General features: G+C 53.1%; 1 protein-coding gene across 1 annotated transcript in view; it reads left to right on the top strand.

Moving 5' to 3' along the window:
* Positions 1-13772, top strand: part of SEMA3G (semaphorin 3G) — a 67020-nt gene that overhangs the window by 17212 nt on the left and 36036 nt on the right. The window contains exon 2 of the mRNA XM_073352540.2: positions 9874-10034. Coding sequence (XP_073208641.1) covers positions 9874-10034 — 161 coding nt within the window. The remainder of the gene's footprint in view (positions 1-9873; positions 10035-13772) is intronic.

The raw sequence follows: 13772 nt of genomic DNA on the forward strand, positions 1-13772 counted from the left end.
TCCAGGTTTTCATACACAGGCTAAAAATCCCTCTAGCCTGGGACTATCACTTCCCCCAGTTCAGTCCTTGTTCCTCAGGTGTTTCCAGGTGTGTTGTTGTAGGGAGAGTGAGGTACCATCATGATGGCATTTCCCCTTTTACAACTTCTTCCTACTTGCTGGAAAGCTCTTTTGCTGTGCCCTGGGTCAAACAGTTCCCATGGTGTAGTGCTATCTCTGAGAGGTTTCTATTGTACGCAGTTCCTGGGGTAACGCTTGTGTGCATTTCCTCAATAAGCCATTAACATTAGGGGTTGAACTAGATGACCTCCTGAGGTCCCTTCCAACCCTGATATTCTATGATTGTTTGTTTGGCCTTTTTACTGTTGTACCTGAAAGGCTGCTTGTGGGTGTTTTCAACCTCCCAGCACACATACATAGCCAAACTTCATAACTTCCTTTACGACGATAGCACATACAATCCAACGAGCTATCCATGTCTAGTAGATCAAGACTTTTAGAATGATACCTTACAAGGCATACTTTGTACAAAACACATCCTAATTACATGACTGGTGAATATTGGGGTGCCAGAGTGTTACAGATGGTTTCGGAAATCTGAACACCCTTTGCTCTGGGAATTGAAAAGTCAATTTATTTTCCCACTTTTGCCTCTCACACCTCTTCTCTTCTCCATCTCCCCTCTTCCTTGCTGTCCTCCTCCTGCAGCTTTGTCCACACTAAAAGCTAAAAGTCCTGAGTTGGGGCCTGCTGACCTTGCAACACCTTGCATCTGTACACAATAGCCAGCTTAAGTGGGTGCAATGGGGCCTGGGCTGTGGTCTTCAGTTGGGCTGCGGTGGGAAGTCACAAGCATTGCTGTGGCACTGGGTCGCCTGGTTCTCCTAACCCTGTCCTGCTACATCCGTTAGCATGCAATCCAGCAGCCTGCGGGGTCTGGAGTAAGCACTGCAGGTGTCCAAGAGAACAGCCTTGCAAGGGCCTCAGTGCATGCAGACACCACAACGGCTCTGTTAGAAGCAATGCAGCTTTGTGGGCACCTTGGACCATCTCAAGGACAAGGTAGCCAGCTGGCCAGTTCACTCACTGCTGTGGCCTCCTGGGTTGATGTCACCACACTCTCCATTCTAACCCTTCTAAATCCTTCTGCCACTTCCCCTCTCTCCACGGGACCCGTCTCTCTTGGCCTTTCCTCTTTCTTTCCAGCTGTCTCCTTGCTGCCCTGCCTCCCATCTGCCCTTGTTGGAGGGATGTGGGTTGTGGTCCCTGGACGGGGTGTCTGGCTGGGTTATAAATGGCTCTGTGTCTCTCGCAGGATTGGGTGACTTTGCCCCCCTTGGCGGGGCCAAGACGGCTTCTCCTGAGAAATAATTACACAGCCCAGTGCAAATAAGCAAAGAGTCAACTGGAAATAAATGACACAGCTAAAGAAAACAAGCCAGGGGGAACGCTGGGCTCTGCAAATAAACCTCATCAAAGGGAGAAGGGGGAGACAAAAAGGGGGGCTGAAAGGGGCAGGGCTGAACGAGAAGAGAATGAGGGGGTGGAGGGGAAGCTGGAGAGTCTACTTATATTGGGGCCTGGGGCACCTCTGAGGCCCACACAGGAGTGCAGGGCCCATAGTGCCTGACTGTTGTCAGGCCTGTGAGGGACATGTGGTGACTCTCAGCTGTTCCCTGGCTCCCTCCTCTCAGAGTGCTCCAGCATGGAGGCATACCATGGCCTCTGATGGGACATAAGGTGCAGTAACCCCCCAAACATCTGCCAGTCCTCCAGAGCCAGCACTGAGTCCTGTGCCAGTGTGCTAAGGGCTGGGGTGTCACCCCCTTGGCTCTCACCCCAGGTAGAGTCTGTGTGGGCAGGACAGGGCCATAACCCACGTTGGACTGGCAGGCTGCAGCGATCCCATTGGTGTGTAGCCTGTTTGAATGGCCGTCTTCCCATTATATTCTAATCGTTGTCTGACAGGCACAGGCAGGGGGTCGCACTGCCTTTTAGGGTCTGGCAAAGAAGCGTGAAATATCAGCCCTTTTACTGGAATTAAAACGTGGAGACTATAAAACCCGTACCAGATATGCGGTGGAGAGGGGCCATTACCGGGGGGCGCTCTTAGGGAGTGGGAATGTTAATGGGAAGAGTTGGAGTGAGTGGAGGGAGACGGGGGAGGACTGCTAGTTCTCCCCCCACCCTGCTACCCAGCCTGGAGGCGCTCATTCGCCAAGGGATGCAGCCAGTGTGGAGATTTGGGCATTGGGGTGGGATTGGCAGGAGAGAGCTTCGGGGACAGGGCTCCAGTCTACCACTCTCCCCAGCTTAGACTGCACCAGCAGTGGGGATGAACCTTCGTGTGGTCCCAGGGCAGCAGACTCCTCCCTTGTTTCTCTGTAGTTGGCCACCAGAGGCAGAGAAAGTAGTTATGTCTGATCAAGATGCATGCACTGTTCCGTCTCGTTGGCTTCAGGGCTATGGCAGCGGGCGTTGATTGATGTCCATGGCTCGCACCTGCCCAGTGACTCAGTGGGTTTTACAGCCCCTCTGATGGTGTGGAGGAGCACTGAATGGTTTTCCAGTCACGCCCCAGTGCTAACTACCCTTTTAAACACCTGGGGACATTGCACATTATTTCCCCCTTTCCCTACAAACTACCCAGAGGCCCTTATGTTGCATGCTCCATTGATGGGCTGCAGAAGATTCATCTAAAAACAACACAAGGTGCGGTTGAGTTATAGGGACCCTTCAAAAGCAGCTGAAAGCCATAAAATTCCCTAACTTAAAACAGACAAAGCCAGGCTAAATCCCTCCAAATTTGGTTATAGACGAGCAGGCATTGCTCGTGGACTAATATTCATTACTCTTTCCCCCTCATGCCTCTTTAAGCACCTAACTCCCATTGGAATAGAAAACTCTCAGAAGAAGGGCCAAGGAGCCCTGACCCAGCCATGTTCTAAACCTCCTGACAATGAGGATTAGAATGGAAGTTTTGTGTCCTCAACACAAACAACCTTACTGCTTGTAATTAACACCAAGTCGGTTTCCTTGATTCCAGCCCCTAGCGTCCCTCAGAGCCGAATGACTGGCAGTATGGGTCACTCCACATCATGAATTAGGCATGTGGAGCTGCATTCACACACCAAGTGCACTGAGGTTTGAGTAGATAAGCAGAGCAACTGGGGTGTGTTGGTGGGTAGCTGTGCACAGAATTAGTTGCACGTGAGGCTGTTTAAGAGGAGTGAAAATATCTGTGGGTATCATCACCCTGCCAGCGTGGGTATTTCTACCCAAACAAGCCAGCAGCCTGGAGTGGTACATGGCCCACGATGTTGATCTCTAGTTTTCTGGAGCCACACCATTAGAACGCCACTGATTTCGAAGGAGTTCTCCCTGGTCTGCACCAGTGTGAACTGAGATCAGAATCTGGGCCCAGGTTGCTAGTCAGAGCCCCAGTGTGCAGAATTAGGCCATGCAAATGGTAAATAATGAGACAGAGAAATTAACCAAACACACTCAAAGCTTTGAGGTCCCATCTGGTGAAGAAGTTCAGGCCAGTTTTGATTGTATTTTACCTACTTTGCCTGTCCCGGCTAGCACCATATTCTCCCTCCTCTTTCCTTCCTCATCCTCGCTTGCTCTAATTGATGCCCTGTTTCACTCCTGATTCAGATCAGAGATCCTGCTACAGCAGGGAAAATAATCTCGCTGGGAAATCATTGAACTTGGAAGTTGGGGTGGGAAAGGGCAGCTGTTCTCAGAATTGCACAAAACCACAACTGGGGAGAGGCAGAGCCACCGGGGGACTTCAGGGTAAGAGACCATAGCACTGTATCTGGGCAGTAGTTGGGTGTAAATTTAACATTCAGTTGGTGGAATCCTAAGTTGTCAGGGCTGCTTAGAAAATAGACACTGAGTGCAGGAAACAATGGAGCTTTATCCTCCTGGGTTTCCTCGTGTCCATCTCAATGATCATTACTGTGGAAAATCCTAGTTTCTCCTCCTGATCCAATAGTTCCAGCTGCCCCAGGGGAAACAGGCGACCAGGATCCCAAGCAAAGGCAGGGGAGGGAGCTGCCTCTGGCCCAGTGTCCTTGTCAGCCAGCATCAGTGGAACAATCCCAACACTTGATGACAAATTACCCCCGTCTCCCCTCACCATGCTGGGAGCTCGGTGTCACTGCGGTGAATTACGGCCTCCTGCGCTCAGGGCAGGGTCTCAGTACCGGGGAGACAGTCCCCCTCGGGGGCCTGCCTGGGAGTTGTCCACTCCAGACTCCTATTTTACCATCACTATGCAGTGGAACTAATGCTTTACAGGGCTGCCGTGAACCTGGCTGGTGCTCACTGCACACTGAGGCCCCGAATTACCTTATTTCTCCCGCCCCGGCCTCTGCCCACTAATGCTGTGACTGTACTAGGCTTTCATGCTGAACATTTCTCTTGGGCTGCTTTGGTTGGGGGGTGGCAGCAGTGGGGGGAGGCCCTAGTGTAGACAAAAACTAGTTTAACCACCTTGCTGTCCCACCCTCTTTACAGTAAGCTTAGCTGATATGGTGATTACAATGCCTCCTGCACTCTGTCTACACTAGTGCTCTGCTCCCACTGCTGGGAGCAGCAGTGGGCCCTGCGTTGTCACCCTCTTCCTGAAGCCAGAAGAGGTGATGGGAGGGTCGCTCTGATTTCCCCACCCAGCAAGTGGTGAAGTGTTTGATCCAGGAGAGGAGGTGCTTGGCTTTGCTAAGGGAGGACAGCTGGGTGCAGGGCCAGACATAAGTCCGTCAGTGCTTTGAGATCCCATGGCAAACGCCATGCAAGGCTCGGTACGCTGGCAAAAGAGCCTTCAGCAGTCCTGATTCAGTTGCGTTTTTCTCAGCGCTACAAGGTGCTGCTTCCACATGCACTCACCGTTATCCTGGAGGGTTTCCCCTCCTTTGAGTCACTGGGAGCCATAGGACAGACCCCGCCACTGTCACCCTGGAACCTGAGAAATGGCAGTCTCTCAGGGTATGTGTTATGGGGATGGGGCATCCAGCTGACAGCCCTGCTGGGCACATATCGTTTTTTATTATGGCTGAGAACGGCCAAGCTCGCTTCAGGGACAACCAGCACAGGTCCTGGATGCAAACGGGCCAGTTTATCAATCCACCTCCCTCTCTAAGGGCACCCTGCCCACATCTCCAAGCCATACACAAAGGAGCCATTCATGCTTCCCTTTGACATCAGAGTGGGTGAGAGGGATTAACAAACTGGAGGTGGATTTGGCAAAGGCCTGGTTTCACAGCCCTTCTCCGTTCCCCTCCTTTATCCAGGAGGATTTTCAGTGGCTGAGCGCCCTGAGAAGGGGGTGTGTGTGTGTGTATCAGTTACACAGCTGGGGATAAAGGGCTTAGTGGTCAGTTTATACAGAATTATTACTGCGGGGGACAGCACTGTTAAACAAGAAGGAACCATTTTTAAGAGCTGCTGATGCCTGGAGAATGCCGAAACTCTCCTCTTTGGAGGCACTTCTGCTGGGAAAGCTGATATTTTCACTCCTGTTCTTCCCTCTTCATTGCCCAGAACTGGGATCTTTGTCTCTTTAGGGTTAACCTGCTCCTGCTGCTTATTCCCCAGGCCAATGTCATCATCCACTGCTGGTGACAACACAGCTTGTTGCTGTGGAGACGTCACAGCTGGAGGTTGCTCCAGTTGTTTAATGAACTTCTGAGGCGTAAAGCTCACATAGGTTAGAGATGAAGAAATCCTGTCTTATGGCCTCACCTGATGGAATCATGTGATATGGGGCTCTCGCTTTTAAAATTAAGGTAAGCTCCTAGCCTCCAGGTATGGAGAAAAGCTTGCAAATGCCAACCTTAAATGCTCAAACACCAGAAGGCAAATGAAAGGTCCCACTGCTTCATTCCAGGTATAATTCACCCCTATGCTGATTGTATAAACAATGCGTATGCATCTCTTTAATTCCTAAAATACGTGAAAGTGATGCCGAGGCCTCAGAGGGAATTTCACCCTCAGTGCACTGGCTGGGTGATATGCAGAGAAGGAGGCAGGGCATGAAATGAATGAGACAGGGTCCTGTGGCTCATGGCCTTATTTTTGTACTTGCTATTGCCACAGGATAAATATGGAGCAAATCTGAAGTTACCTTAATGTGAGCATATATGGGCCCTCAGGGCTACGCTGGGTGACTCAGGGTTGTGTAGTGAATGCGCCAGTCAATAGCTGCCTCATTCACTACACTGTGCAACCTGTGTAGTGAATGCAGCAGGGGCCCTGGGGAAAAAATAGTATGAGATTGTGTAGTTGAAGACTTTCTTGTAATGCATACGTACAAAGGGCAAAGCTAAGGTTGCATATAGACAACCTGAATTCTGGCATTTCTTGACTTCTTGCGTGATTCACTTTGCAACTTTAATGTTCTTTTAAAACAGCTGTTGGCATGGAATTTAGATTGGACTGGATGAGATAGGTAACAGCAGAGGTCAGGCTAGCTTTAGTCCTTGTCCAAAGCTAGCGCTGGCTAGGTGAAAAGAGAAGAATCAAGAAGAGACTTGGGTACAGCTGGATCTCAGGTTAATGGGGACCTTTAATTGATGCCCTTAGATGTGGTATTAAAAGAAAGAATTGGGGATTTGCTGAACACGTCTAGGTTGGCTGGAAGCCTCCAGAGAACTGATGCACTACTGCCAATGGCTGTAACTCCCCAGGAAAATCCTCTACTGATAAGTGTGGTTCTCAGTCATGGATCCTCCCCAACTCCCCCGTCAGCTGGTGGTGAACTAGTGTGGATGGGACTGAACCATTGCCAGCGTGGTCACAGAGAGTGTGGGGGAACCTGGATGGACTCTTCTGAACCTCTCTCTGCTCCGGTTGCTCTAAACTCCTGTGTGGGAACTCGGAGAGGCCTTTTGCTGGGCATTATGACCTCAGAGACTCTTAATGTGAAGTTCTTCCCCAGATAGAACAGCCCTGCCGGCTCCCTTCCCAAGGTGCTGGCGCAGGAAGGTGGCCTGTAGCTGCTCCTGTGTGCCTGTGTCCTGAGCTGACCAGGAATAACTGAGGATCAAGGAGAGAGTGGCTGGAAACTAGCACCTCTGTCTCCTGAGCCCGGGGCCTGGTGCCAAGATCCTGCTCTCTGTTTATCTAGTTGTAAATGTACACACCACACGGCGGAGACAGGCCTCCGATAAGTCTCCCTGCCCCCGCCCCGAGCTGTGATTCTGTGAAGGTCACTTGGCGTCACAATCTGCACCCCTTTCTTCACCTCCACTCCCGTTCAGAACAGGCGTGCCGCCGTAACACACGTGCTCTTCAGCTGCCAGGACCTGTCCCTCCAAATCCCTTCCCGCAGTGGGGTGCACTTGGTGGCAGAAGAATGACAGGAAAACTCCAGGGAGCAGGACATGGTCTGTCCCAGGCAGTATCAGCGTGGCATATTGGTGATGCCAACTGAGCTTTCCATTGACGTGCTACATGTCAGTCTTGCCCTGCCTTCTCTGACTCCTCTACTCAACCTCTCCCTGTTCTCTCCAGCTGCTCTTCCCCCTTCCTTCTCCCAGCTCCCCACATCTGCTTCTTACCCATCATTCCTTCCCACCCTGCCCCTTATTCCAAAGGATGGAGTGTACAGAGACCGTAAGCCATGCATTCACGGTGAGTTCACCCGGTCCTTCACCCATCATGCCGAACGCAGCCTGTTCCCCTTCCTGTGTCCTGGAGGGAATAAGGACTAGCAGAGGACTGGAAAATCGCCATCTGAGTGTGGATTCCCTCAGAGGTGCTGCCAGCTTGCTGTAAAGCCACTGGACCAAAGGAACAGAACGAGAGGAAGGGCGGGGTCAGGAGGAAGACCTTCAAGTCTCCCGGGAGCACCCCTGCTCCATTCCCATTCATTGGTTACTTCTGTGCTTCAGGTTCCCGCACAGGTTCTTGTGTACGGCTGGCGTTCTGAATGCCCTCTAGCCGGCGTCCCAGTTGCTGTACTTCTTGCTACCGGAAATGCCTGGTCAACTAGGATCCTTAATGGGAAGCTGGCTGGGTCTGTCTTTGGCAAGTGGCTCGTTCGTGGCAAACCTCAAGTCTCTGTCTTTCCTTCCGCAGTCCGAATCCCCAGGTTGTTATAATACACCACAGGCTCCAGATGCCTAATCTCTAGGATGCTGGTTTTTTCACTCATTATGCAAAAGGAATGCACTGGGGAGCCCATGCCAGGCAGCAAGGCAGAACAGAACACAGCAAGGCCTTCTCCCTCCCCTCCATCCCCCAGCTGCTCCAATGGGGGCACAAGAATGCCCCATCGGGACTGCTGAGCTCTAGCTGGGGACAGGAGTATTCACTTTTATTGCGTTGTAGTTTTGTGTGAGCGAGGATCTGTTCAGTGAACGTGTCTGCATATACGCAGAGAGGTTCTCCATCTAATCTGTCTTTAAACGGAGCTCAGGCATGTCTCATCCGATCCCCAACTTGTATGTTAGTTACTTCCCTTGACTGGCACACGCATGGTAGTGCCATGGCAACAGAAGATGCCATGCGTGTGTCTAAGGAGGTGGCAGATCCTGGGGGGTGGTGTGGTGTTATCCTGACCTGGAGGGCGAGGGACTGAGGAGTAGTTCCTCCCAGGAGGAGTCAGGGCCGGGGGCACATTCGTAGGGCATGCCAGTGCTCTGGATCACTAGGAGGCGCTGCAAGGGGCAGGATTTATGGCCCTGGTAAGGTTAATACGTAAGTGTGCACAGCACAGATGCCCTGCATGTGTAGCTGGGAGTTGTGTGTGTAGGGTTGTGAGTGAATTGTATCCTCTTGCCTGGCATATGGGAGCAGCGTGGGGCTGGCAGCAGCGGGCACGTGGGTTTATACTGAGTGGGCAATTCCTTTCTCCATTCCCCCCGCCCCAGGCAGCCCATTACCCTTCTCTCGATGCATTGTCATCTTCTCCCCCTCGCAATGGTCTCCTCACACTCCTGGCCTGCAGAGCCTCTTCCCAGCAGCCCCTGGGGTTGTCCTGTGCTCTGGGCTGTCTGCGGAGGGGAGTTTAATTGCTGATGCGCTGACAGACTCTTTACAGGACATTTATCTTCAGGGCTTTTATCAGCAGTAAATTTCTCTCCTGTCCTCACTCCCGGCTGACGATGGCTCGGTCCAGCTCCTCCCGCTAAGTGCGGTGAGCACTCCCAGCTGCACCGAGGGCCTGGTGCTCTGGGCTGGGTGTGAAACTAACAAAGGGTGAACCCCAAAGGGTCGGGAGAACCCCCAAGGGCAGGGCCTTATGTGAAACTCTTAGGGCTGCAAACAGGCTGGCCATGCCTTTGACATGGCTTTCTATTGATCCCAGTCCTGGCAGGAGCTGGACCCAAATGGCTCAAGTTGGTGTTTTGGGGTCGAGGCTCCGATCAGTTCTCACTTGATCCAACTCGGTTCACCTATCCCAGTCAGGGATGCCATGGCAAGAGAAGACATCTGGGTCTCTAGCTGCAGTGCAGCAATGACCAATGGCAGCAGCATAAAGAGACCTTAAAGTGGGCAGAAACAGCCCTGGAAACGGAGTAGAGCTGGGGGGGGCAGTCTACACTGGCCCCCTCCCAGCCTCCAGCACAGGTGGCAAATTGGGGGCATGCCAAGGGTATGGCCTGAATGCATTACACTATGTCTGTTCTCTACTATTTAGGGCACACAGTGGGCCAGGGGAAACAGAGGGTAAGTTAGAGCAGCCCTGAGGCTGTTGTACTTGGCTATAATGGAGCTTCCCGGGGGTAAGTGAGCCGGGCATGATTGATTGTGCTGGTTTTGCAGACAGGTTAGAGTTGGGGATCTGCACTGTGTCCCGCCTTCCCTGCCCCTCATGTGCTGTGACATCACAAGTAGATTCTCCTTGTTCTCTGCCTTCAGATCTTTTGGCTGCTAACCGCTCAAAGCTGTTCCTCGGCCACCGGGGCTTCCCAGACTTCCGCTCCCTGTATCTGGACGAATACCGCGACCGGCTCTTTGTCGGGGGAAAAGATACACTCTACTCTCTGTGGCTGGATCAGCCCGGCATGGATGCCAAGGAGGTAACACCCAATCTCTCTGCACCTATGTGGGTGAGCAGGGCAGCGTCGTTCCACACAGCACACATAATGCATGTGACGCAGGGCTGGGCTGGTGTGGACGGGCCAGGCGCAGTGGCCAAAGACTGGGCCAGGGATCGGGACTGAGGTGCACTGGCAGAGCTGTGGGGAGGCTAGAACTGGAATAGGATGGGGCGGGCAGGTCAGGAGTAGTGCCAGGGATCTTCCAGGAGCACTGGACCCCAGGCAGAGCTCATTAAAGAGGGGCCGGAAATATCGCACTTAATGGAATTTGGGGGCACGTATGGGAAAGCGTGCAGCCTGCAGGGGGCTGGCCTGCAATGAACTGTAATCAGCAGCATGGAAGCACAGGCTGGCGATCAATGGAACCCTTAGGACAAATTAGCCCATTCGATGACAGGGCCAAAGGTAAAATCTGTGCAGGTGGGGACGGAAAACAAGAAAGTGGGGACATTGGGGCAGGCAGTTCTGAGATGCCATGGCGAAATCCTGGCCCCAGTGAAGCCAATGGAAGCTTTGCCCTTGACTTCAGTGGGCCTAGGATTGCACCCCGCCAGACTTTCAGTCTGCGCTGGAGGCACAGCAGGATGGTGGCTCGTTGCCCCGCTTTGTGCCTGGGTTTGGATGGCTATCCAGGGGGTCTCCTGCCCACATGAGCATCCCCTGTCTCCTGTCACTGCTCCCATTGGTTTAGGTTGGGTCCAGTAGTTGTTTAGGGCTGTGGTTTTCCAAAGCGCTCAGCCTTGACCTAGCTTGGCTCCTGTTGGATTCCAAGGTAAAACTCTTTGACGTCAGTGTGAGCAGAGTTAGGTTACTTTGAAAAACCCACCCTCAATGCGCAGTGATGCGCCAGTTCTTCCCAAATGCTCCCTTTGCTACCGAGTGCGTGCCCTGCCTCCCACGCTGCAGATTTCCCTATGCTGAGGAGGGGCCCCCCAACTCCAGTCTCTGAAATTCCCCAGACTTTACAGCGTGGGCTCATTGCTTTTAATGCACAACGGATCCCTCTCCCATATGGCTCTGTGGCACTGCTTCCCTTGATGCTCTATCCCTACTGAGCTTTGACTGGCATGTTGGCTTAGATCCCCACATAGCCCGCTGAGTGTAAGCTGGATCAAAGGGTCTTTCAGCTGTTCTCCCCAGGTTCCCCCCCAGAGGGGAGCAGGGGGCTTGTGCCCCAGCCCAGTCCCGTCTCTTCCCCTGGATTAGATCCTTGGACCATAACCACACTATATGCCTCCCCCCTCTGTCCCCAAACCCCCTCTTGAAGACCTGCTGACAGGAGTGTGGTGAGGCCTATCAGCTAGCATGCTCTCCTCTGGATGGGGAGACCGGAGAAAACCTCCCCATCAGTCAGCGTACACGTTCCCCTCCCCACTCCCATAAGAAACAGAGCGAGAGGGAGGGTCCCCAAGGGAAGTCAGTGTAATTGGATCTCATTTCCTCCTCTTCCTGTGAGCCCGGGGCCTGACACAGATTGAATTATGAGCCATAGGCGTCTGACATTGGCAACCCAGCTACGTCCACTCTTTTCAACCACGTTATGAGAATAAATAAATAGACGCTACCTTATCGCAGTGACTCCCTCACAGCTAAGTGGGCTGAAGGCATTTTTGGACGGAAGCAGGATTGTTTTAACAGCCCAGGGGCCGAGGTCTCTGCTAATAGACATAAAATAACGTTGTTAACTGAGACCTCTGCTCCCACCCTCTCTGTGCCCCACCGGGCTCTCACCTGATGAGTTCTGATCCGTCCCTCTCTCAGCCGATGAGCAGATGAGGTCCTTATTTACTGCCTTCTGTATATATATCTCCACCGTAGGGGGATGTATTGCTCTCTCCTTTTCATGCATATGGCTCTGCACCTCCAGATCCAGGCCAGGCATGGAGGCTAATGTGACACAATGCAGAGAGACAGGCTATTCCAGCCCTTTTAGAAGCCAGGGGTGCTGCCAGTTTCACAAGAGAGACTGTTCTCATGAGATTTCCAGCTCCTGCCTGCAGACCAAAGAGACCAAAGAGCTGGGATAGTGGGTGGATAATCAGCTGAGCCTTTGGGTTTATGATCCAAATTGAACCCTTCCCTAGGGACTGACAAGAGCCGGTGCCCAGTTGGGAAGTTTGGCTCCTGATTGGATCCGTGTATGAACTTCCCTGGAGTCCAGGGATGCTTGGTTTTGGAGGTTCTGTTACAGCCCGCTCTAGGGAGAGATCTGAACTGGGTACCGGAGGTCCAGATTTGGGGTCTGGACTTCTCCGCAGCCAACAAGGGGTCAAGCAGGCCTGGTGTTACAATCAATGCTGACCCCTGGCGTACTCCTCTGTCTACAGAGTGGTGATGCAACCAGTTGGCTTGATGACCGCTCTCGCTGTGGTCATCAGGCATAACTGAGCCAATTCTCCTCTGGCTCCTAGGGGCACAGAAGGAGGCCAGTGTGGGGGCGGAACCCCCCGAACCTGACTTTTGGGGCATGGGGGTGAGTAGTGCCATCCTCCTCGGTACAGACTGAGGTCCGTCAGCAGAGCAGTATGCTGGGGCAGGGAGATCAGTGAGTAAGCATGGAGCAAATCCCTCCTTCGCCCCAGAGGAAGATGATGTACATGGGTAAGAGATGGAGCCTGTTGACGGGACAATCTGATCGGAAGCCCATGGAGACAGAGACCCATCAGTGCAGTGCTTGCTAGTGTAATCTTCAGGCTGGTGTCCGTTTGTGATGCAGCCTGACCATCAGAGGCTGGGGTTGCCAGGCCCTTGTCCAGAGGCTAAGCACATGCCTGGTCCACAGAGTGCCTGGTCATTGCTGATCCAGGTATCGGGATCCTCCAGCTCCTTCCAAAGCTGGTCTACTCCAAACTAGTGCCACGGAATGACACCACAGGCAGGCAGCGGGGAAGGAGAGGCAGTGCTTTGCATTTCAGGGGCTCAGAGGGGCAGTTTGAAGGGGAGAAGTTGGTGGCAGCAATGCAATCGCTGTGCCAGGGAGAAACCCCACCCCTGCCAGGTTCTGTGCACGTTCCTGCAAGGAGACCCGGGAGTCTGGATTCCCTGCCAGGCAGGGCTAACTCTCCTCTACTGTGCTCGAGCTCATCTGCCACATAGAATCACATGGCAGGCCATCAGCCCAATCTGGACACCCCTCTCTGCTCCCGAGGGCTGCATCTGAATCCCTGAGCCCACAGGAAATGGCAGGGTGGGTAGGGAAGATGGCTCGGACTAGAGACCGGCAGAGAGATCGAGGCCCTTAGCCCCACATTGAAAGGTGTTGTGTCTTGGCCTGGTAACTTGGCCTGGCCATTCCCACTTCCCCTGGGGCGCGTGGGCTTCTCCTGACCCAACAGTTTTCCTTGCCTCTCCTACAGCAGGGCTGTTAGCACAGGGGATTCCTGGCTGAGGACAGTGACTGCAGCCGCTCGGAAACCCTGTCAGGCCAAGCTGAGAGCTGGAGCGGCCCCACAGCCCTGCCTCGCTGACTGTGTGCAGCAGAGAAGGGAAATTCAGTGTCTCTGTAATGACACCAAGAAAAGGTCAAGGGCTTGTGTCCCCTGCCTGCCCTCTATCTGAGCGGTGGAGGCACCCACGAGGGTGCCAGCAGGCCTGGCAGGAGGAGGATGCGCTCTTGCACACAGTCTGCCTCACCCATCAGGCACCCACCTTGTCACACACACATGCCCTCTCTCTGGCTGACCGGTACGTGCACATCAGTAACACGCAAGACACGCC

This window comes from Lepidochelys kempii, chromosome 7 (assembly GCF_965140285.1).
Source record: "Lepidochelys kempii isolate rLepKem1 chromosome 7, rLepKem1.hap1, whole genome shotgun sequence".
Taxonomy (NCBI): Eukaryota; Metazoa; Chordata; order Testudines; family Cheloniidae; genus Lepidochelys; species Lepidochelys kempii.